This window comes from Cyrtonyx montezumae, unplaced genomic scaffold (genome assembly GCF_038088225.1).
Source record: "Cyrtonyx montezumae isolate F1298 unplaced genomic scaffold, pur_monq_1.0 scaffold_3, whole genome shotgun sequence".
Taxonomy (NCBI): Eukaryota; Metazoa; Chordata; class Aves; order Galliformes; family Odontophoridae; genus Cyrtonyx; species Cyrtonyx montezumae.
The window spans coordinates 85,287,959-85,313,805 of NW_027072034.1; the positions used below are offsets into that span (position 1 = coordinate 85,287,959).

Genomic DNA, 25,847 nt, shown 5'->3' on the forward strand with positions numbered 1-25,847 from the left:
GAAAAGTTGTCAATGTTTCAGGCATTAGAAATTTGCAAGGAGAGTGGAACTAGCTTACTGGCATTCTCATAAGCTTTTGAACAATGTTGGGTTTCCAGGAAGATGGGCCTAGCTCTCATTATCCATCATATAAAGTACAGTGTATCCAAGAATACTGGTGAAGACAGTGTCAAGAGTATTGCTAAAGCTGAGATAAACGAGAAAACACCTTTGTTCATGCTCAATTCCTCTCCCATCACCAAACAATGATTTGCATTCTGTTTTCATCTACTCCCCACTCTTACCCTTGCTGGATCCCTCTAATGGAGATCTTTTCCTGTTCTATCTCCTCTGTTTGTGCTTTTCTCCTTTCTCCATGTTCTCTTTCTGTTCAAACCTCTCTGGTGAAAGTCTGTTTGTTTATAGCCCCTCTGTTCATGCCATCTTCCCTTTCAACCTCATCATTCATGTTCTTTTCTTCTCTAGTATCCTCTATTACTGGCTGTTTTTTCTCACCACTTAATTTATAGATTCATAGATTGACAGATACATTAGGTTGGAAAGGACCTACAAGATCATCTAGTCCAACCATCCTCCTATCACTATCCCTACCCAACTACTAAATCAAATCCCTTAGCACCTCATCTAAACGCTTCTTGAACAGCGCTAGGGATGGTGCCTCAACCACCTCCCTAGGCAGGCCATTCCAGTGCCTGACCACTCTTGCAGAGAAAAAATGTTTCCTCAGGTCTAATCTAAATCTTCTCCGGCGCAACTTGTGGCCATTCCCTCTCGTCCTGTCATCAGTTGTCTAATTTGTTATCTATTCCTTTCCCTATTCTCTATTTCTCTCTATTCATACTCAGTTCCCCTCTGTTTCTCTCCATCTCTATTTCCATTCCCCTCCAGGCTCTTCCATTTACCATCTGTTGCCTTCTAGTCACCACCATTTACACTCTGTTTCTCTACAGTCGTCTCTTTTCACTCTACTTCTGGGCAGAAGGCTTTGAGCAGGCCATAAGCCTCCATGAGACTCCCAAGAATGTAAAATCCACAACACACTAGAGCCACTAGAAAAAGGTCCAGATCAGCTTCATTTATTTACATACATACATAGCTGAACAAGTTGAACAAGGCTCTCAGAATGTGAAAAATAAAATATTACTGAAGACAATTATCAAAGTACTTAGAAAAGCAAAAAGAAGGCATTTCATAAACAGCAACGCCCATTATTTTTCCAGGCTAGTGAGACTTCATTCTGATGTTCACTGAGATTGGTGATGGGTTTCAGCCATGGCTTCTGTGTCAGTGAAGTGGGAGTATCAAGGACAATTCAAGCACACAGAAATAGAAAAGAAGAGGGGGAGAACAACAGGAGCAAAGCTTCTATTTAATAAGAAAAGGCACTTAACACATCAAAGAGCTGAAATATTACAACATGTACCAGAAAACTGGGACATCTTTGCCCAAGTTTAACAGAGCTCCTAAAATATCTATAGATATTGCCAGAGAGAATAAAGGACAACTTTTCTTCTGCAGCTCAGTTAGTGACTCATTTCCCAAATGAGGGTTCCAATTCCTGGTGCCTACTTTGTTGTTTTTGCCTTCTCAGTAAGATGGTGGGACCTTTTGTCTTTCTAATCTTTCTTAAATCAGACTATTTAAGCATCAAGCTACACTTTTGCTGAACTTCCTATTTCTTGCTGCCACAATACTTCCTTAAATACATTGCTGCTGACAGGAAGCTTATTCCAAATCAAGTCCTTACCCTGCCACCACCATTCCACCTCCTGAGCAAAATATTGCACTATGACAGATACCTGCTCCTCCCTTTCCTTCAGTCACACTATGGAATTGATGCATGATACTTCCTGTTGTAAAAGTCAGGACACCTATGCTCATAGACCCAAGTTGTTTTGCTCCCTATTTCAGGTGAAAAAGTGCTGCTTGTGTCGAGCCTTGTACTAGCAGCACTGCCCACACTCAGAACACACAGAGGGCTTTTCTCTGTAGACACTCCATTGCCCGTTGTCATGAGAGCTGGAATCCAAGTAGTTCTCACATTCAGAACATCTCACATTGAGAGGCATCTCACTTGTGTGGATCCACAGGTCTTTAATTAAATCAGAGCACCCTGTCACCTTTGTTACATTTAGTGCACTGGTGAGTTTCTCTGGGATATCTTAAGCTGCCTATGATTTGACCTCTGATTTCCTTACGACCACTAACGCCATTGACGTCACCTCATATAGTATTTTCTGGGCAAAGAAGGATGCTCTGGAAATCCTCAAAGGCCCTTTCCAGGTGGATGTTGTCATCCTGTCTCTTCCCAAGGAGATCTCTCTGATGCATTTCATACACATGCTGGTTCTGATACATTCTTTCCAGGAAGGGGAGGGGAAGGGAGAAGAGGGAGAGGGAATTCAAATATTGAGAATACAGTTGGCCTTTGTGAGCCTTCAGTACAGTTGAGCCTGGTTTGGAGCAATTTTACCACAGTGATGCTGTAGCATTTCATCTCAGGTTAATTATGAAATGATATTCCTCCAAAAGTCACTAAAAACTATTGCAGTAGGCCAAAATGAACAAATGCATGATCTATCCTTACTGCCTGCACAACGTAGCCCATAGAATTTTATTCCCTTCTATACAGGGATCCTAATAACTTGAGTTCGACTGAAATGCATAATCCTGAGAGCAGCCAGACCACATTTGTAGGTGTCAAGGGAAGAAGAATTTGTTTCTTGACTTGGTGAATAAATACTCTCACTGTTAAAAATGTATTTATTTATTTTTATATAGAAACATGAGAAATTTTATATAAATGTTTGTTTTTCAGGCAGAAGTTTACATGATTCTGCTTCCGAATTTGGATTTTTGTTATGCTTTTTTCTTGAACGAAAAAGACTTTGAGAATTCCCCCCTAGAGGAAGTACTTAAATACACTGTAATTACCTCATCTCTTCATCATAAAAAAATAAACAACGTGAATGAAGCATCTTCAGCTTCTTATTGCATGCTTTTTCTTTTTGAAATATGTGTGTACCTTCAGTTTTTCAATGTGGTGATTTCTGCAGGACTTAGAAATACACATTTCTGAAAATCCCACTAGGCATCTACTCAGCTTCAGGTATTATGTGCCTATCAATCTAGGCCAAAAGCACACAGGATTTTTACAAGTAGTTGGCCCTTGTGCACAGTTCTACATGCTAATGACATAGGAAACAGCATATATTTCATGATCAAGAAAGCCAGTCTCATAGGAGGCTTCTTGTGGTCCATCTTGTAATTGATATCTCTTCTCTATAAGGCTCTAGAAATAAACTGGCATGCAGATATTTCTGGAGCAGTGTAGTCTTCCTAGCCTGCCACAGGGAACAGCAAACACATGAAATTTGTTCTACTCTGAACACAGCATGGCAGATTTTTTCTGTAAGGAATGGTTGAGATGCATTTTTTGCAATGTTCAAGTTTTCTGGCTTCCAGGAACTGTTTCTCAGTCCTCTTAATTTACTACTTACATGATTTCAGAGAGAAAGTAGTTACCTTTGCCATGATTTCATTTACCCTGTTCTCACAGTTCATGGCATTGCTATATATGAGGGAAGGGAAATGAGAAAATGTCACCGTGGCACTAAATGAGCTCCTGTCACAAGCAACATGATACACTGCAAATTGTCCAGGTCCCATTGGAGCACATTGGAGGGAATTTCCTCCTCCTGGTATACTGACAGTGTCCTTGTGCTCAGATTTAGGCTGCAGGAACATCATGAAGTGGGAGATATGCTGTCTTCTGAAATGCTGCAGGAAGCAGAGCTCACGGCCTGATATGGTGGGTAGGGTGCAGAAGGACACATCAGGGTGACATCCTCATTTAAAGACCAGGTCCAGGTTTTAGTCTCTTCATCCTTTCACAGGGAAAGGTATTCTGCATAGGGAGTGTCACAGACCAAGTGCTGGGTGAGGTGAGTGCAATATTAACCTATGATTTCATAGAATCGCCAAGGTTGGGAAAGACCTCTAAGATCATTCAGTCCAACCACCCGCCTATCACCAGTGTTTCCCCCTAAACCATGTCCTCAGTACAACATCTACATGTTTCTGGAACACCTCTGGGAATGGTGACTCCACCGCCACCCTGGGCAGCCTGCTCAGCACCTGACCTCTCTCTCACAGAAGATTTTCCTAACGTCCAGCTTGAATCTCCCCAGGTACAGCTTGAGGCCATTCACTCTAGTCCTATCTCTAGTTACATGTGAGAAGAGGCCAACCCCCCACCTCACCATAATCACCCTTCAGATAGTTTTGGAGGGTGATAAGGTCACCTCTGAGCCTCCTCTTCTCCAGACTGAACAATCTCCGAGGATTTCCTTTGTGCGGCCTCTCCCCACAGAGCTGGGTCACACTGGGCAGGATGAGATCTGATCCCACTCCTACTCAGTGATATCATTTGTTTGAAAAGGAAGGAGTTTATGGGCAGCTTCTTGATAGGATTTGCTTTACGGAATCTAAATCTGCTGGCTCTGTAAGTCTCTGCCTCTCACTACCACCAGATGGCAGTTCTGTGAAGTCCAATTTAATATTCTGACTGCAAAGTTTCTGTACATAGGAAGTCAGCACTTTTATCACAAATTAAACAGGACAAGGTTGCTGGTGCAGGCTGCTGGCTGCTAGTAACAGTTGACTCAAATGAACAAAGTTGGAGTATATCAAGCTCAGTATAAATGCAAGTATTCATAAAATCACAGAATGGCTTCAGTTGGAAGGGACCTCAAAGCCCACCCAGTTCCAACCCCACTGCCACGGGCAGGACTGTCACCCACCAGTCCAGAATGCCCAGGGGCCCATCCAACCTGGCCTTGAAAACCTCCAGGGTGGGGCACCCTTATCTCTGGGCAACCTGTGCCTGCGTCTCACTGCCTAAGAGTGAAAAATTACATAATGTCTAATAGAAACCTACCTTCTTTTAATTAAAAATAATTATACAAAAATTACTTTTATCCTGTCACTACACTCTGATAGTAAGTTCCTCTCCATCTTTCTTGTAGGTCCTGGAAGGCCGGAACGGGGTCTCTCCAGAGCCTTCTCTTCTGTAAGCTTAATAACCCCAGCTCTCTCAGACTTCCTTCACAGGAGAGGTGCTCCAGCCTCCTAACCACCCTCTTGGCCTTCTCTGGACTCCCTTTAAACAGTTTCACGTCTTTTTTATGCTGGGGTTCCAGCTCAAAACAGTGCTGTAGGTGAGGTCTGACAGAAGTGGAGCAGAAGGAGATAACAACCTCCCTTGCCCTACGGACTACATCTCATCTCCTGTCCTGCTGATGCTCTCGGGTGCTTTGCAACACCTCTTAGAGATCAAAGTTTCACAGCATAGCTTTGGGTGAATGGCTTGGTGCAACTGTTTCAACAAAATGCCAGTGAAAGGCCAGTGTAAACACTGTGCTGGCCAGGCCTCCACTCCAAGACAGATTACAGCGCAACCATTGCTAGGGTTTCTACTGTGCTTTGCTTCTAATCACTCTCCTTCCCAGACAGGCCATGCCAAGACTTCCCGTGTCTGAGACACAGCATGCTTGTTTAACATTCGGATGTCTCTGGGTCGTTCTCTGAAGACTGCTCAAATGAGAGTAATGCTATATTTAGCTGTGATGACAGAACAACTAAAGCACAACTGAGAGAGTCTGCAAGAATCTGCCAAAACCTCTCTGTAGAAACAGATAAGGACTACAGAATCTAAAGCAAACAAGACCGCACAAGTTCCTCCCCTCTTCCTCCAGTATTCCTGCAGTGAGTGGTAGAAGAACAGGAGGTGATGGAGTGCACTGGGTTTAGCTGGGAGGGAGTTCATTTTCTTCATAGCAGCTCATGTAGCGTAGTGCTTTAGGTTTGTGACCAGGCCAATGCTGATAACACACCAGTGTTTTAGTTGTGGCTGAGAGATATCCACAGAGCATCAAGTCCTTCATTGTTTCTCACTATGCTTCTCCAGTGAACAGACTGAGGTGTGCAAGAGGTGGGAAGGGCATATGAACAGGTCAATGTCTCCGATTGTCCACAGGGATGAACACACAACTCAAGCCCAAGTGTTACGAATCCAATTCACTACGTATTCGGGAGAGGAAAAATAAAAGCATACATATAGTGCAAGAACCCACAAGCAGCTGTGGGATTCACAACTGTATTGCAGCACATTTTACTTGGATGTCGTATTATTCAGCATTGTGTTTTGTCCTTGGTTACAATGAGCCACTCCAGTAAAAACAGGGTGTTGCAAATTGAGTGTTTGAACCTCAGCAGGCAACAGGAGCATATCGCCTGACGTGTCTTGGGAAAATAGATCCTTGTCTATCTCTAAGTTTAATAAGTTTTCTTTCCAAAAATAAGTTGTCCTTACTGGAACATTTGTAGCAATGCTCGAGGTAAGATTAAAGCAGCAGTTCCCGCTTCCGATTATTTTATGATGCTGGTATCAAGTTCTGGAAGCTTTGCCAGATTGGGATATCTGCCAAATTTTCCTGTCCTTTCATTTTTAAGGATGTTTTTCATCATCCTGGAACTAAAGGAAGGGCTTTGAAATATTAAACTATGCAAATGATAAACTAGGCAAATGATAAAAATAAACCCTGAACAAGTGGAAAAATAAAACACACTTCAAAACATATTATTTAGAGGTAATCTCACATTTCTTGCAGCCTGACTCAAATAGGCTGCCTATCCTGGATGTGTTTTGAATACAGAATACGGCAGTGAGGAAAGCTGAGTGAGATGGTACCAGCAGCAGATGAGCCCAGCCACATCAATGCTCTTTCCAAGCTGATCCAGCTGGCAGAGAAATTTTTGCTGCAGGGGAAAACCACGGGCTTTGGCCCTAAGCATCCTTCTGGTGCTGCTAACAAGCATCTTACTCTGAGTATAACCAGTCCAGAGGGAACACTGGCAGGGCTATGCAGCATGCTCAGTGAAGAGGCTGACGTTTTCACCACAGACCTTTGCTCTATTAAGAAACAGGATGATAGGATGAGCAGGAACTGCAGGAAACCAGGCATAGTGCATAGAAATATTTTCTTAGACCACACACCTGGGAAAGCAGTATTTGTGCATTATTTAAGTTAATAAGAAATCAATGTAACAATGTCTCCTGGATGTGGTAGTACATCTTTCTCTTCATCACTGATCCCATTGAATCTGCATCCCAGGAAAGTGGACGATCCTACAAATTGGTAGTGTTCGTAGATTTTTGTTATTTTTTTTCTTTTTTTCCTGGAGGAAATTATCATTTTGGCTGCAAAAAATGAGTGTAAACCTGAAAACCTAACAGTGCTGTGACACAAATAGGAATACAATGTCTAAGTTCACAGAAGACTGGGATAAGGTTTTAGCAGGTTGCAGTTTGGTATCAGTGGTTGCCCAAGTAATGCTGGTTCTGAGATGTAAGCACACTAACAACAACAGTGCATTGCTTCTTTGAAAGGATTTGCTTAGCTAAAGTAAGCAAAATGTGTAACTTTTGTGTCTAACTATGTGCAGATCTAAGACTCCATTTGCAAAGATACCAGAGAACTGACAGGGTAACCCCTTAATGTAAAAAGCAATTAGTACAGAAATAATCCATAGACATAAAGCACCTCAAGCGATAATGAGATATGCCACCAAATGAAGGACAGAATGAGCTTATAGCAGAAATCCAGTTGTACAAATGGGGGAAAAAATAACATAATTGTATGCAGTAGACATTACCTTAGAGAGCATTTGGATACAGATGATCTTAACCTGTTTCGCTGTGCAATAATTATTGCACAAAGGACTCTACTGTGGAGTATATTATTCTATACTGTGCTACTCTTTTCTATTTAGCACCACATTCCTTGTTCCTTGTTTTGACAGCAAATCTTTACATAAAAGAGATTGGTGTCCTGGGTTTCAATAAATTGCAAACCTCTTCTGATGGCAAATCCAGCAGTGAGAGCTTAATGGACAGCCACGTTAGAAAACTTAGTAGCAAGTATTTTGGTGATTTTCTATTCATCATTATCCAAAAGCACAGCAAATGTGAAGCAATTACTCCCACCCGTGTAGAAAAGAAAGGCTCCTTTTCTAATATAATGACATTTTACGCTTGTACAGAACTGGAAGATGAAAATATGAAGGAAAAGGCTTCTGTAAATCGAGCCCTGCACACAAAGCTCCCAAAGGACCTCAGAATGTAGGGCAGGTAGAGACCTCCTATATCCTTGACTCAGGTCCCTGAAATTGCAGGGTATAATGGTGACGTATTAATCTATACTGTTTTCTGCTCTTCCCTAGGAATTTGTTCTTAGTGTCGAGACAAGATGCTAGGCAGACCTCAGATTTGACCCAGCACAGCCATTCCTTTAGTTTCACTTGCTTTTTTTGCCTTGCACTGATGACCAGAATAATTGCAGCTGAATGTATGTTAAGGTCTTTCTCACTGTTTATAACATCAGACTAACAACAACCTGAATTACAGCAAAAAGTTTTATTTGTAGATGAAGGATAAATAAGTCTGCAGTTGACTTTTTGAATTTCTTCAATCCTCTGCTATTCTAGGCCTCAAGCTTATCTGATTTTTCTTTCTCTTCATTGATAATTACTCCTAACTTTCTTCTAGTGGAAACAAATTCTTGCCATTACACAAGATTTCTGCTAAGACCAGCATTTAGAGAAATTCACTAATACACCTACAAGTTTCCTTCTCCATTTTATCGTTTCATTATATCTTTGCTATCCAGTTTCCTTTTCACTGGGTAGTTCTATTGTTCAAAGTCATACTCAAGTTCATCAAGATGCAGTACTGCATACATTACTGAAGATACATACGGTGTGAACCATACAACCTTCACCTGGAAAATCATCTTGTAAAAAGTTGTCTGCTTAACCTGAAATCTTCTGTCTTTGATATCCCAAAATTCTACATCCTCGTTGTTTCTTTTTTTCAAAATATGACAGTGAAAGAAGAATCTCTTCAGAGGGAGACAAGAATGCCAGACATGACCCATATGCCAGGCAGGAATGGGTCAATCAGCCCATGTGAGCAAATGCATGCAAAGTCTTCCTACACCTCAACTCATGGAACACTGTTGGACAGTGCATAGCAGCCTGCTGCATCTATCTCACACATCTTCTCTGGGACATTTTTCCTGATTTGCTTGCTGAAGAAATGGGCATGCAGATACATGTCGCACTAGCTTTTGGAAGCAATCATTTAGGGATGTCCTTTTTCTGTACTACACGGTACAAAAAGTAATGCAATTCACATGGAACTTCTATTTTATCCCAATTTCAACATGTTATACTTTTTCTTAGTTAGGCAGCAAGTCATTCTTTCTGGTTTGCATCCTAACAGAACTGCCTGTTGCCCGGTAGCTACTTGTACAATGCAAACCATATGAGAAAGAAAACAGTGAAACTGTTGTTACACAATAACACATGGCGTTTTTCTTCATCCTCCCCACTTCCTTCCCTGAATTCTTACCTGCAAACAGTTTGGTTGTATGAACAAATGCTCTCCTCAAACCCTTTCACATGGGAGTTTGCTCATTCAAGTTTGCTTTCTGATGAAAGCAAAGCACACCACTACAAACCTTCAACATCTTAATTCTCACATACCAACTGGCACAAGTAAGACCACCTTTCTTTTCCAGGGCACACAGCACATCTGTGGCTTTGCACTGAAAGAATTGAACTCCCAGAGCTCCAAGAGGAAGGCTAAAAATAACTCATTATGTATTAATTTCAGGATTTTAAAATACAGCTAATTAATATGCATAGGAAAGGCAAGGCATGTGGTCTCCAGGAAGGAGCATGCACAATCAGCTTGCAAGGAAGAGGGTAGGGTGATACAGTGGCAGAGAGCTGAAGGAGAAATGAAAGACAGAAGTTTGCTTCGAGGATAGAGGAGGTGCAAAGACAGTGTTTCAGAAGAGGCAGAAACAGGGATGAAGCACTTTGCTACTGAAGTGACAGAGGCAACACAATGCAAAGGACAGGATCCTGTTTGAAGAGCCACGAGTGCAATAAAAAAGCCTTTGGCATTTGGTGGTATCGGAATGGCTAGCAAGCTTGTTGCTCCTAGAAAAAGAGGAAAAGTTAGGACTCAGTGGTCCAGACTGTGTCTCAGACTGAATTATGGTGCCTTGAAAGTAGCTTGATAGAGTAATGAAGGAGGTCAACGCATCTTGACTTGGAAGCACCTCATGAAGGTGGTGTGCTGGCTGTAGAGCACTGAACGGGATGCACAGGATGGCAGTCATGGCACACCATGAAAACAAGGCACTGCACATGAGCAGTACGGGTGATGTCAGACAGTAGGGTTTATCTACAGTTTAATATGAATCAGAAAGCAAAGTTGGTTATCCACTGGCAGTTCCGGTGGACTAGAAGGTACGAGGGGAAACTAGTCACTTGGTGCAGATTTCCTTCACACTCATTTCCTTTCAAACAACATTTATACTATATAAAAGATATAAAGATTATATATAAAGATTATTCAGTGGCACTGCCCATCTACCTGTGTCTTTTGCCCCAGTCACTAAGAATCTTTAATATTTTAGTGATCCAAATGTAAGAAAAAGGTAGGAAGCTCTAAGTTTTGTGAGATCTGGTAACTTTCACAAAGGCACACAGATGTAGCCTCAAGACGTTGTACTTTTAGTTAAATTTTGATAAACACCTGAATGCTATAATGACCTGTTAAAAGCAAGCAAGAGGAACGTAGGTTTAATTTTACAGTAGTAGGTATTGAAACATGCTTAAGGTGACAAAGTCCCCAGCAGAACTGCAGGGGAATGAAAAGCTGCAACACCAACAAGCTGGTGAAACGGGATCAGTTTCACAGTTCAGCACTACAGGAGGTTATCAGTGGAAGCAAAAGACACAAACCCACCTTTCTTCACTTAAAGACATTCTTTATTCAATCTTTTTTTCTTTTTTTTTTTATATACAATATTATTTTTAATCTGTAAAAAGTACATATGCAGGATTCCAGGTCAGAGGCAGTCAGAAGGTCTCCTTGTCAGAAGATAGACTCTTGCCCTTTTATTATTTCAGAGGAAAAATAATCAGTTTCAAACAAAGTAAGAATAAAGGCAGAATGCACAACCAACTTCCACCAAGCAATTAGGATTGAAGGCAACAATTCACTGTAATGAATCAGGCTGTCTCTTTCGATTTCGGCAATTCCCAACTTTTTCAGGCAATTACAGAGCAGTTTGTTAGAATGGGCTGACAGATGAAGAAGATAGTGCTCACCTCTGCTATAGTTGTGCACACATAACTTGCAAAAGAGCTTTGGCATCCTCTTCGTATGGCAACCCAAGCCCTCGAGTCAGAAGAATGTTTCTCAGAACACAAGGAGCAAGAGAGGGAAGGTTTAGGCTAAACAGATCTCTGAACTACAGTCGGGATCAAGAGCTTGCTTGCATTTTTCTCTGGTAAGAAGAAGCCTCTTTGTAATTTGTCCTCTCAAAAACATGGACTATTTATTAATGGATGTAACAGGCACAATTTGCCAAAAGCCTGCTACTACAGCCCTGAGATGCAAGTTGCCTCCTCATTTTCTGTGGGTGTAGATTACATTGTTGATCCTTTCAATGTTAATGCTATTATCCACTTCTCCATTCAAACTAGGAAGAGCCACACTGTGAAGGTTTGTAATATCATACATTTCCTCAGGGACAGAAGACAGTATCATTGAGGACAGCCCAATACAGCTTAGTTATAAATCAATGAAACATATACTTTTAATCTTAGAGGATGGTATTACAGGGAGCATGTAATTACTTTCACTTTTTAAAACTCCAGATACTGGACATTTAAATCTTGTAGAACTCCAGGTGAGAATATCTCAGTGACTGAAAGGTACAAGATGGTCATTTGGAAACTGGGAGTCGAGAGCTAAAGAAGCCTCAAAGGTGTGAATGCCACAGGAAACTACACTATCTGCTTTTCTCTTTACTCCAGGGTACTTAGAATCTTGCATATTCTTTTTAAGCATCCCATTTTAAGGAGCACACTGTGCAGTAAAATGAACACCTAAGATATCACCCAAGGGTTTTGTTTTTTCTTAGAGAAAAAGGCTAAGATATTGAGTTCAGAACTGCGGGACAAACACAGCTCCAAGGTGACCAGTGAATAAATTTGGCTTCTGTCAGGTTGTGAAGTGTTACAAAAAATGTACTGCTAGCAGATACTGATAGGCAAGTTTATATCTTGGATTAGGAAAAGAACTCAACATCCTTGTTTTGACTGCATGCAAACAGGATATAGTCAATTCTGAGATTTCCAGGCTCTTGCCCAAATCCAGTGTGCCAAAAACATACAGGATTTTCTGTCCTTTACTTCATCCTGTAAGAGGAGAAGGTATTGCAGAAATTGCTAAAAGGGGACAGCTATCTAATGAAAATGAGGATTGTTTTGTTAGAGAACACAGTGCAAGATTCAGAAACAACTAAGACTAGAAAGTCATTTTGTGCTTAAATTTACACTTCATCTTCATGAAAGTACGTAAGACAGCAGCAACAGAATGAAAGTGGTATAATATTCTACCTACACCTTATATACCCAGAAGGAGAACAGTCTGAACTGTGGGCCACAGGTAACTCCATTATTCAGATCAAAACTTACTTCTTTGTGAAGGATTCTGACTGAGGGCACATCACTTCAGACAGAAGTTTCCACACCCATGGCTTGGTGACTACACACGCCTTGCTGAAAACCCACTGCCTCCAACCTTTGGCTTGCTCTAGGTAATCTCAAGATGGAGAGATTTATGAGTGACACAGCAGTAAGTCCAGAAAACACATCATTCTGAATAGACTATGGAGACCTGCAGCTTCTGTAGGAAAAGGAGTTTGTTTTTTAAAGAGTGCTGGAGAAGAAACTGACAAACTTTGAGCTAACTGGAAAACAAGAAACAAATGTCCTTTACTTGGTACCTGCTGCTTGTCTACACAAAGAAGAAACAGCAGCACTGTACATCTGCTTTGAGAAAAATACCATCCCATAACATGAAATGGCTTAGGTCCTCAATTCAAGCATCTTGTGGTAGTGAATTAACCCACTCGCATTCATGAAGGAATTACTCTGAATAGCAACTCTTTAATTCACACGAGGGGTGTAGCACAGCATCCAACAATGGTAAGAAATTTGCTGTTTCTGGGACTCTGACAGAATTTTGTCTCTAAACAGACTGGCAGCCATTCTACATCTGCATTTGTCAGGAGGTGTATGATGACAGCCTGGGATGGGAAGTGCCTTTTCTTTTTTCTTTTTTTTTAATTAAAAAAAAAAAAAAAGAGGAATCTATTTTTCCTATTTCTCCTTGGTACTTAAAGAGACTTAGGAGAAATGAATTAATGTGGGACCAGTAAGAAGAAATTATTTACTAAGATACCCCTCACTTTAAATAAACAGTTGGTGAATCAGTATTACTTACTACATCAATTACTTTATCAGCTCTCAAATTATTTTTAAGATACTGCTGCAAATTACAGTAACTAAGTAATTGGTATTAAGGCAAAAATGTTGAGACTGGATTGTTTTCTAAGGTCTATGTCTTCCTCCTCTTAAAATACAGTAACAATCTGGAAGACAGTGTCTAATAGAAATAATCACATGACCTAGGAAAAATGCTATGTGCAACTTACTGTCAAAGAGAAATGAAGGAAAACATTATGAGAAATCCTACTTCAGTGTACAGTCAGAAATATTATAATGTGATATAGAGAGAAGGTTCTTATATATGAAACCTCATATATAAATATTCTCAAAGGGGAGAAATAGTACTCAGTCCCTTAAGATATGGTGCTGCACTGCTGTAGTTAGCTGAAGAGAATACTTCCACTCGAGTATGAAAAGAATCAGAATTTTTGAAAGATTCAGCCCATGCACAAATTAGGAGGGAAAGGAGCACCTCACAGCTCTTTTTCAGCACAAGTGCCAGTCACCATGGCAAAAGGAAGTGAGAGCTATAAAGGGGAGTAAAAAGAATTATGTGAGCTATAAGAATTCTGGAACAACACACAGAAAAAAAAATCAATGAAGAGATACTTGAAAAGGCTAAATTTCTTCTAGCCAAATCTGTGAAGACTGAGGCAGACTCCATTTAACTGACACTGCCCAGTCCAATTTCAAAAGTATTTGAAGTACTCCAGCCTCAGAGTACTCAAGAAAAAAATAAAAAAGAAAAATAAAACAGCATCTCATTTCTTATCAACTAATTGAAGAGAATCTGCAGTTTCTTTTTCCACTCGTGTGTAGGAGATTGTTGTTTCCAAAGATGATCATGTTGGCTTTGCACTGTTGCAGGTCACCCAAATGGAAAGGAGTTTTTCTAGACTAAATCAAAGGCAGTTTTTGGCTTCTGTCATACACAGGAATATAATAAGTCAAAATTTCAAATCTGCAAATAAGGGTCTATGAATATTATCCAAGAGTGAAATTAATTTTTAGGAAAAATCCAGGTTGTGTGGAAAAACATAAAACAAAAAGCTCTTGCTGCTCAGCTGAAGGGGAGCATTTTTAAATGTCACGTACTGTACCTTGCTATACAAATCATGAGACTGCATATTTTTATCTCTGTAAATTTGGCTAGAAGAACCAAGAAAAACAAGAGAATATGGACTTCCTATGTGATAGGATTTGTGAAGAAGGAAAGCTTAGGCTATTATCCCACCCCAGTGTTAAGCCTCACACTCAAACTGCAAACCTGTGAAATGAGCTAAGCCTTTGTTGCTGACAGTGAACTAAAAACCAAATGCTTATTAATTGCTTTTTAAGTGTGAGCATACAACACAGAACTTTTAACACTGCTTTGAAAAGGGAAAATGAAAAAGCAGTAGTTTTTATAGTTTAGTTTTAATAGTTTGACAGTTCCAAGAATGGCTGCCAGTCTGGACAAACTGGTGCTCCTTAGAAAATTCAGACAGGTACAGAAAAAGAGTTCAAATCCTGATGCTGCCGGTGCAGTGATGTTGATTTTGTAGTTGCTTTGTTCATGCCATCATCAAATAAAAATAAAATTAAAAACAAAAAAATCAAAGTATTTGGAACCCACCCGATCTTGAAGAGATGACTGGTGTGCTGTCTCTTGCAACAGCCAACAGCAGCAGCTGCAAATTCCTGTCCCTAAATGGGAAAGCCTCTTCTTCCTCACACTGCTGCTTTTATATTAGACAGTAGATTCCATTTCTTGCTAGGGCTCAAAGCACTTGAAGTCTCTGTCCTGCAAATACCACACTTGTGTTTTGGTCATATATAAAACAGAACTTTGTTTCAGTTTTACTTATCTATATGTTGAAGAGCTTTGTTTCTCACGCCTGTACTTGACTCAGAGGTCAAGGTTTATCAAGTGTCCATCTCCTCTCCTGCTTAAAAGTCTCAAGTGGTCCATGTAAACAAAACAGAGTTGAAAAGTCTCTCTTCCTCTTCTTAGAGCTGATTTTATCGATAAGCAGGATTTCCTGAAAGTGTGGTGTTTGCTAAATGTAGAACAGGCAGGGGATGAGCTTCTGTGTTAAAAACCCAGTTGTCTAATGGGAGAAGGTCATCGTTGGAGAAAAGCAGATACAAATACCTAGACGTCAATACAGAGAAGAAAAATGGTGGGTATTAAAGTTGAGCAACAGACATGGTGAGGCACCATAGCAGCTGCATGCCCCAACAAGCAGCAGCTAAAGCTACAAACAAGTTATTTGCTTTCAACCTTTTTATAGCACGCATACAACATTCTCCATTATAATGATCTAAAGAGTCATTTTTATCACAGTCAAGCCCTGCAATGAAAAATCTGTTATAAAGACAGCATTTTAATTTTTCCAAATAACTTCTGTTTTTCAAAACTCCTTTCCAAGGCTCACAATATAATACATCAAGACATCAAGTACAAGGATTTTAGAGGCAGGGGAACTGAGCAGAAGTAGGCAAAAAATTGGTTTCAATGGAGCAAACACACTTGGAAATGACTATTCCATTCAAACAAATTTGAACATTTAGAGGAAGCACAAAATATGCAACTAAGCCATGACACATATCTGATTTGACATCACCATGCTCGGCAGTCATCATCAGCCTCTGGTGTGAGGAAATGTGCCAATATGCTGTGCAGAGAGGATTTACAAATGCTGTACATTAGAAAACAATGCAGTGCATATAAAGCATGTAATGTTAAGGTTTCTGAATGTATGTGTAAAGATTATTTCTTGTCTCTTTTTTTTTTTTGAATAGACAATTTTGAATGTGGTTATGCTATCCTTGGTAGGAGGATATTGGTGGCAGGAATTTTTGTAAAGGCTTCCAAATTCAACTGCTAAAATTCCAAAGGCAGTTCCCTTCTTCCAGAAAACATAATTGTGTACATGCAAGCTAAGCTTAACATCACTGAGATGTAGGACCTCTCAGCTTCTGCTTCAGCCTGATTTCCTGCTATTCAGCCAATGCCAGGTCTTGCAGCATGGGACAAGCAAGAGTTTTCACTCCCATTAGTGGGCCCTGTCACACCCAAAATGCAGGAACATTCCTCTGTATTCACTATAAATCAGGTGCTGGTATTCCCACTTTCTACAGTCATGTGTCACTGCTTGTCCTTCAGTACATGCAGTTACTGAGTGACACATCAGTGAACTTTCAGATCTCCTTGTGATTAAAGATCTAGACAGGATTCTGACAATATTTCAAAGGTCAGTCCTGTCACCACAGAAGTCCCATAGGAGTAGACTTCATTCTCTCTCTGATTTGGCTTTTAAAGGTAGATGGATGACATAAGATCTGCTCCTCGAGAAGAACTGTGTATCTAGCAGGACTTGTTTGAAATTGCTGCCTTTCTCTTCGGGAGTATAGATTTTAGGCTGCAGAAAATTAACTCAAAGGACTATATGAAATATAATTAACAATGATGACAGAAGAGGCAGCAGTGGCAGACTTTCTTTTTGTAATGATAAAACAGGGAAACAAAGTGTATTTAGAGGAGTCTGGTAGGGATTACTCAACTGCAGGACAAAATAGCCATATCCTTCCCTCAGACATGATGAACTTGGAGTGCTTTCACACAAGTGACACACGTTGTGGTGCCTGAAGTCTGGCATCTGCGCTGCGACTGCCAGGATCTATTTTCTCCCTATGTGTTTTCTCAATAGCCCAAATGAATCTTCTCAGACAGAAACTGTAGCTAAAACCTAGTAAATATTGTAAATCCTGCAAAAATAACAATTTAACTTTGAAAAACCTATATGCTATGCCAGGATGCCAAATGATGACAACTTTGTTGTTGTTGTTCTTCATATCATTAAGTTGTAAAGACAGAAGGGCCACCTTAATGAATCCTCAATGTTGACAGGTTTGCGTAACAACATATGTATTATCCCTTCCATCACATGTTGGCAGAAAGTGGCGTGGATATATAAGCAGAGACAACAGTCTCCTAATAGCATCTCTGGCCTCATTCACATTCATAGTGCCAAAGCTGTTTCTGTCCATAGAAATAACAAATGTTCTGCAAACTGTCATGCAGGAGTGAAAAAAGAGTAGGGAATATAGCCAGCTCTGGCACTTAGCGTTCAAAGGTAGACAATTCACAAGATTTCAGGGAGACACCCTACATTAAACACTGGTAGATTTCAATGCTAAAAGTGCATTACCAAGTTCACTGATGTGACTGTCAAGAAAATATCACACCTTGGAGATGTTGCCTCATGGGCAAATCCCCACAACTGTGAGACAAGAGTGCTTTTGATCACTAATGGAAGAGATGAGTAGTTACGATAAGCTGGCTCAGACCTAAAGACTGATCTCTTAATAAAAGTCTCCATGACATATTCTTACCTTTACACATAATCATAAGTTAAAGGTTGTTGAATATGTACAGAACAGTTTTTTTTTTTTTTTGTTACTAAAAGAAACCCTGGACACTTTACCTTGAACTAAGTATACAATAAAGTGCATTAGCCTCGCATAATGTACCTGACTGTAGGTGTCCTGCTGACTCAGCTGAATTAAAAATATTTTAAATATTCTAAAATCTTAAGTACATAAAAGATTATAAAATATGCCTGATACTCTTGCTTCCAACAAAGAGCATTCTAGAAAGACATGCTGTAGGAGAAATACAGAAAAATAATTTGAGGACACAGAAGATATTTTCCCCCATTTATTTCCTTGCAGCAGCATATGCAGATATATATATGCAGATATGGAGATAGAGTTTTTGCAATAGCAGAGTATTGCACATACTTGTATAAAATATGTCAAATCACTGCATTTAAAAAATGTCTTTTGCAAAGGGTATTTCCTAAAAAGGAGATACTTTTCCTCTTTTGTGATGCTAGAAATCAAATCAAAGTCTTAAAAACGAACACACCCTCAGCATGAGCAGAGTTGTACTGGATACTCTACTTATATTTTCTACTGGGAAAAGAGGCTGACCTTGGACTCAAAAGTTGGAAAAAAAAAAAGAAAGACCAAACCACCCTGGAATAGACAACAGATTGTTTTCTGTCAACATTTTTTTTTGTAGAACTACATGCTAGCTTTTACAGGAATATGCAAGAGTGAAAACATCTTACTTCAATGTTTCAGCAAGGAAAAAGCTCTGCTGTACGTCGTCATACGTAGGAGATGACGAATAGACATCCTTGACACCAGAGAAGCCACCACTGACTCGACAATACTTATCAATTGCCTGCAAAAAGGAAGGTAGAAGAAACATTTAAAAAGGCAATTGAATTGTAAAATAAAATTTGAAAACACTGAAATAACAGGATTAGTCTACAAAGGAGAAAATTCTTTCCACTCTGCATAACTTATTCACATGCATTTCCTTCAAACCAGATGGTCTCAGTAGAGAGATGGTATGCAATTGCTCACCATTTGGTAGTATTTCCTTTACTGGACCAATTTGTGTACCAGGCATCTTCTCAGACAGGGCATTTTCCCTGCTGTTCAGGACTCTTCTCTGGTGCAGTGATAGTGGTCTCTTCAGAGGCACCACTATGGTACATCACTGGGCATAGTATCTTTTGTAGTTCTCTTTTAATGGGAAGTAGGACAAGCAACTTTGCTGTCCCAGATAGGTTCATAGGTTCATAAGGTTGGAAAGGACCTACAAGATCATCTAGTCCAACCATCCTCCTATCACTATCCCTACCCAACTACTAAATCAAATCCCTTAGCACCTCATCTAAATGCTTCTTGAACAGCACTAGGGATGGTGCCTCAACCACCTCCCTAGGCAGGCCATTCCAGTGCCTGACCACTCTTTCAGAAAAGAAATGCTTCCTCAGGTCTAATCTAAATCTTCCCTGGCGCAACTTGTGGCCATTCCCTCTCGTCCTGTCGTTATTTATCAGGAAGAAGAGGCCCACCCCCTCCTCACCACAACCCCCCTTCAGGAAGTGGTAGAGTGCAATAAGGTCTCCTCTGAGCCTCCTCTTCTCCAGACTAAACAATCCCAGCTCCCTCAGCCGCTCCTCATAAGACTTGTGCTCCAGACCCCTCACCAGTTTTGTTGCCCTTCTCTGAACACGCTCCAGGGCCTCAATGTCCTTCTTGTAGTGAGGGGCCCAAAACTGAACACAGTACTTGAGGTGCGGCCGTACCAGAGCTGAGTACAGGAGGATGATCACCTCCCTGCTCCTGCTGGCTACACTATTTCTAATACAGGCCAGGATGCTGTTGGCCTTCTTGGCCACACTGCCGGCTCATGTTAAGCAGAGCATCAACCAACACCCCCAGGTCCTTTTCCTCTCTACATTCTTCAAGCCATTCTGCCCCAAGCCTATAGCATTGCATGGGGTTATTATGGCCAAAGTGCAGGACCCAGCACTTGGTCTTATTGAACCTCATCCCACTGAGCCCAGCCCAGCTATTCAGACTACCCTCAGGCAGTTTGACACATCCTCCCAACTTGGTGTCATCTGCAAACTTACTGAGGGTACACTCAATTCCCTCGTCTAGGTCATCCATAAAGATATTAAACAAGATGAGCCCCAATACTGACCCTTGGGGGACACCACTCGTAACAGGACGCCAGTTGGACTTAACTCCATTAACCACTACCCTCTGGGCACGGCCCTCCAGCCAGTTCTCCACCCAGAGAAGAGTGAACCTGTCCACACCACGGGCTGCCAGTTTCCTCAGGAGAATACTGTGGGAGACCGTGACCCAACATGTCACTGTTTGGGCTTGGGCTACCCCTGTCTTAGGAATATGTGATAGATCTTTTACTCCCCCTTGAATAGGTACCTTTGTTTTTACTACTAATTCTGCTGTTTGTGTTACTGGCTTTACTGCCTGCAAGGCAGAGTAGGTGGCCAATAACTGCTTTTCTATCAAGCTATACCTTTCTTCTGCTCCATGCAAAAGCTGAGACCAGAAAGCAACTGGGGTGTGGGATGGAACCCTGGCACTGCCACAAATCCCACCCAAACCCTTCCCAGGTTACATGTAGATCTAATTTGGCAGATAGGGTGAGACCAAATATAAAAATACCTGTGCTTGTTTGATAGCTAATCTGGCTTGCTTGAAAGCACTTTGTTCCATCCATTCTCAATCCCACAATTGGTCTGTCTTAGTGCATACAGAGGCCTCAAGATCTATGAAAGGTGGGATATAAAGGTCCTCAAATAGCCCAGGATACCCCAAAATTCCTGTAGCTGTTCTGCTGTAGTTGGTATTGGAAACACCTGTATTTTATCAATGGCATCGAGTAAGACTTTAGACTCCCCTGACCAGATAAATCCCAAAAATTTCACCGACAATCTGGGTCCTTGAACCTCTTGTGGGTTGACAGTCCACCCCTTTTCTTGTAGATATTTCATTAGTGAAGCTACTACTTTTTTAAGCATTTCTAAAGAGGCAGAAGTCAGCATTAAGTCACCAATATAATGATATAATTTGACATTATCTGGTTTATCCCACCCTGCCAAGTTACGAGCTGTCTCATTACGGCAGTGTTATAGTTTTATGATTTTAGTACTGGTATTCCACATCATAACATCATGCAGTGCATTTGGAGTTAAGGAGTTAATATTCCAGCTCCGTGGACCATCGATAGTTCCAGGTATGCCTGTCTCAGAAGAGAAGAACTCCATTCCCCAGAGGACTTTGCGATGCTTTGCGTTCTTACGTGTTTACGCTCAGAGGGAAAGATAAAAACTGTCTGCAGTCACGGGACTCTCTCTTCCCTTCGGGACCGAGCTCGGTAGTGGGTGTTTGTTGCAGCCGTCCGCCTTCAGCGTTAGTGTAAGGCCTTCGGTTTATCGGACACTCTCTCTCTTGCTCATTTTATTTGATTCATTTGCCTCAATTCCAATTATATTATATTATATTGTGTTATTTTCCTTTCTGATATCTTATTTAGTAAATTAGCTTTCCTCCTCAGATCGTTGCCGCTGTTCTGTTCCTGGGCCCATCTCCCTTCTCCTTTTTCCCTTTTCCCCCTTCCCCTTCCCCGGGGTGTGGGCCCGTGGGTCCCCTGCCTCAATTGTCACGGTACCGGGTCGAACTGTCCCGCAAACCGCTGACAGGCAGTAAATTGGTGAATGTGTATACCCTTGTGGTAGGACCTGAAAAGTACACTGCATACTGTCACGAGTGAATGCAAATGTCACAAGTGAATGCAATGAGGATGCTAAAAAATCCCTTATCTAGACCTAGGACAACAGTAGGTTTCTAACTCCCTAATCAACGTGTCCAGGAGGGTGGTGATATTGGGTATGAACTGGTGGGGTGACCTTGTTTAATTCTCTACAGACAATCGTCATCTGTGAGGTCCCTTCTGGTTTCTGGATCAGCCACATACAAGAATTATATATATACATGCTGGTTTTATGATCCCACCTTCTTCAATTCTTGTATTGTTCAAGTAATTTCTTCCCGACCTCCTGGGAGTCTATACTGTCTCACATTAGTGATCCAGTGCAGCTGGAGCATTCAAATGGGCTTGTGCTTGGCATAGTCCCATAGAATCGACTGTACCTCATGGACATTAACACTCCTAATTTGTAACCTGAACTCCCTGATATTAGTTTGGAGAGTCAGTCCCCACAGTATGTATATGCCCAAATCGATGGACTAAGTCCATCAATTCACTGGTCATATACAGGCATGCGGTAACATGCATCATAGTTTGCGGAGGAAGCCACTCTTTGGGTGGTACTCTCTTAGGTCCTTCTTGTATTTTCTTGGATTTTTTTTTTTTTTTTTTGAGTGACTACTGGTCCAGTTCCACCAGAGCCTCTAGTTCAGATTTTTTAGAATTCCGTTTTCCAATATTGTCAGGGCCATAGGGGTCTGAATGCTTGGGATCCCCTTCATTCATGAGAAGCAATGCCCTGTTAAGGTCCAATCACTAGTTCAGGCCCAGACCTAATGGTTCCCATACACTTGACAAAATGATGCTAATTTTTACTGCACTTTAGATCCCTTGGTAGTCCTAGAGGACTGGAAGAGTATCAAGAGAAAGCTACTATTCAGAGGCATTGGCAGGCTGAGTGGATAAATACACGATGACAGAACTAAAGTCCCAAACAATTACGGAAACACAAGTAAAAACATAAAAGAACAAGATGACAATTGACACTGATAAGTATGGTTTTAGAAAAACCATTATTCTCATCAAACTTGTAGACTTCAAAGAATTAAATCAAGTGGCTGATAAAGGAAACTGCAAAGGTATAAGAAACATTTTTAAAGCAATTGAGATGGTACCTTAACACATAATGATAAGAAGACAAGTGCACTATACTTTACTGATACCATTATCTTAATTAAAATCCAGCCAACAATGATTTAACAGTGAACTGCAAATATCAACCCATCACCGGATAAGGCTGCTTTTCACAGAGATTCAACAAAGGGTCAACTTAAGTTTCACCAAATCACTGCAAAGCGGCAGCTGGCAAAAATGACATATAGGTGAATAACAGCAGTCAGTATCATCTGGTAGAAACTGGAGTCCAAACAAAATGAGTTTCGTACAGCCAGATACAAACTCCTAGACCTAGAAATAAAGACTGTGGAAGTGCAGAATCAGTTTTTTCAGATTAGTCTGGAAAGCAGACACTTAAAAGAATCCAGTGGCCACCAGAGAAGTTAGTGTGAGTTCCTACTAGGATGTGGGGGCAGGTACACACACAGGGGTAGCAAACAGAAGCAGGCATATAGTTTTAATTTTGCATATGGCTGTGGGTAAAGACAAAACCAGAATATGCTGTTTCAGATTTCATTTTTAAAAAAGAACTTCTGAGGTGGGTGCAGACATTTGGAGAAAATGCTTTACAGCAGGAGACAGCTGTACTTCTTAAGACAACCCAGCAGTAGGCTTGTTACAATCTGTGAAAACTGGAAAGAAACCATGGGTAATAAAACACATTTTAATATGGTACAGGGAGACATAGGAAAATTGAATGACTGACACCTAGAACTAGACAAATTCAAATGGGAAATAAAACATATCTTTTTAACAGCATAAATAATTAAATAATGCAACAAACTACCAAAAGTATTAGACTTTCCACTTCTTATTCAAATCAAGAGTACAACAGAAAAATACATAATAGTGTACTCATGCCAAATACATATCCCTGGGCTAAAAATGATGCCATGGGAAATTTCAGGGCCTGTGACAAAAGTTGATTAGGGCTTTTTGGGAACTAAAATTGTAGTTGTCTCTAGAATAGATCTCAGTTCCTTCAGTCCTCCTGAGGATAGGAGGCATTCATCAATTCAAAGAAGCAAATAAGGGAGACCACAAAGAACTCGGCCAACAAACATTAGGTTCAATGGAGAAAAAGAAAAAAAAGAAAAAAAAGACAATTCACATTCTGAAACAAAATTAAATCTGAGCTCTGCAGAGAAGGACCTGGGTGTCCTGATGGACAACAGATTGGCCACAAGCCAGCAGTGTGCCCTTGTGGCCAAGAAGGCCAACAGTATCTTGGGGTGCATTAAAAAGAGCATGGCCAGCAGGTTGAGGGAGGTGAATCTCTCCCTCTACTCTGACCAAATGAAGTCACATCTGAAGTACTGTGCCCAGTTCTGGTCTCCTCACTTCAGTTCAAGAAAGATAGGGAACTACTGAGTCCAGCAGAGGGCCACAAGGATGATTAGGGGCCTGGAGACACCTCTCTTTTAAGGAGAGGCTGAGAGGCCTGGAACTGTTCAGCCTGGAGGAGACCAGGAAGGGATCTTATAATTGTTTATAAATATCTAATGGGTTGGAATCAATTGGCCAAGTTCATTTCAACTGCACCCAGCAACAGGGCAAGGGCTACAAATTGGTACATAGAAAGTTCCACCTGAATATGAGGAAAAACTACTTTGAGGTCACAGAGCACTGGAACAGGCTGTCCAGAGAAGTCACGGAGTCTCCTCCTTTGCAGATATTCAAACCCATTTGGATGCTTTCCTATGTTATCTACTAGGGAACCTGCTTTAGCAGGTAGGCTGGATAGGTGATCACCAGAGGTTCCTTCTGACCCCTACGATTCTGTGATTCTTTTCCCTGAATTGTAAAGGACATATCAGAATTTTGATCTAAAAAAGGAACATTTGACATGAGAACTATATAATACAGATTTCAAAGAATATTCAATGGTCAAAAAGCAACAAGAAAGTGAATAAAGGCTGTGTTATACAAAAGCAGCAAGCTAACCACTCTGTGTATTATACCAGGTTATTAACTATTTATAAATGGAAGAACAAGCCCAGCCAGAACTGTGTGGCAGGGAAGCAGAGAAAGCAGTGAGTAAGTGTGAGGAGTAAACACAAGAACTTATTGTCTATATGCAGGGAACAGAAAACCCTGGGGAGCAGAAAACTTCCCGACCTCCTCTGTTAGTATGATGGTGAGGGAAAGAAAAACTGTAATTGTGGGAGGGAGAGGTAGACAAAAACATTTATGAACAGTTCAAAAACATTCTATGGTTATACTGCATAAAGAAACTACTGAGGGAGTAACAGAAAAAGGCACTCTATAAGGACAGAGGAAGATACACACTTGGGGTGCTTGATTTACACAACTTAAATACAGATGCCTTAGGATTAAATAAAATCCTACCCAACATATACAGAAATCTGGATACAGGGGAAGAGGGAGAGTTTGGTGTGAAAGCATTAGTAGGAATGAAAATATGGAAGCAGATGGAGAAAATGTATCAAAAGCTCAAAGACAGATCCTGACCTGAAAACTGTATGTTTGTATATTCTTTAACACAAGAACAGTAGAACACCTAGCACAAAGGTCCTAATCTCAGACCACAGAGCCAGAGCTTCTGACAAGAGCTGGTGCTAGATCAGCAGGTACTTGTTGCATCCACACTGGTAAGGGGTAGGTAACTAAATCCATTTCTTTGTCATATTAGAAACACATATAGTTCAGGAAGATATGACTCAATGTTGATGTTGATATGACTTGATGTTTTAGAGACAGTGGGAATATGTTCTGGAATACAAATGTGGTGGACATGGGATCACTGCAGAATAATGTGATGCTGCTTATAACAAAAAAAAAAGACTAAGGCACTATCTTAAAATACTAAGATTCTACATTATTGTAACTACATTGAGAGAAGCATATGGATGAGCCAAGCTACATATCATGAGCCTGCCTTCTCAACAGACCAGCTCTAGCTCCAAGTACACTTTTTCCTGGATCTCTTGCCTTTGGAGCTAAACTGGTTCTGACATGCAGATTAAAGTTTCAGAGGGCTCTTGAATCCTCTCTTCCCTGGCTCTTCCCTTATCTCATCTGCCCATCTATAGTAAATAAGTGTCTTGTTACCTTGAATGTTTATTCTCATGTTTGAAAATGGCTTTGAGGAAAGTTTCCAAAGACTGCTGGAGCTATAGCAGGGAAG

General features: G+C 40.8%; 1 protein-coding gene across 3 annotated transcripts in view; it reads right to left on the minus strand.

Annotated features, from left to right (window-relative positions):
- Positions 1-11,394: 11,394 nt before the first annotated feature.
- The window catches only part of MAN1A2 (mannosidase alpha class 1A member 2), a 130,694-nt gene continuing 116,241 nt past the window's right edge, over positions 11,395-25,847 (minus strand). The window contains exons 12-14 of one of the 3 annotated variants that reach the window (XM_065742195.1): positions 18,555-18,670; positions 15,053-15,571; positions 11,395-12,342 (exon numbers count right to left, since the gene is read on the minus strand). In XM_065742195.1, the coding sequence (XP_065598267.1) occupies positions 15,439-15,571; positions 18,555-18,670 (249 nt within the window). In that variant the 3' untranslated portion in view covers positions 11,395-12,342; positions 15,053-15,438. Of the gene's footprint in view, positions 12,833-15,052; positions 15,572-18,265; positions 18,460-18,554; positions 18,671-25,847 lie in introns of those variants that run through there. The other 2 variants (XM_065742194.1, XM_065742196.1) reach the window with 2 other exon arrangements.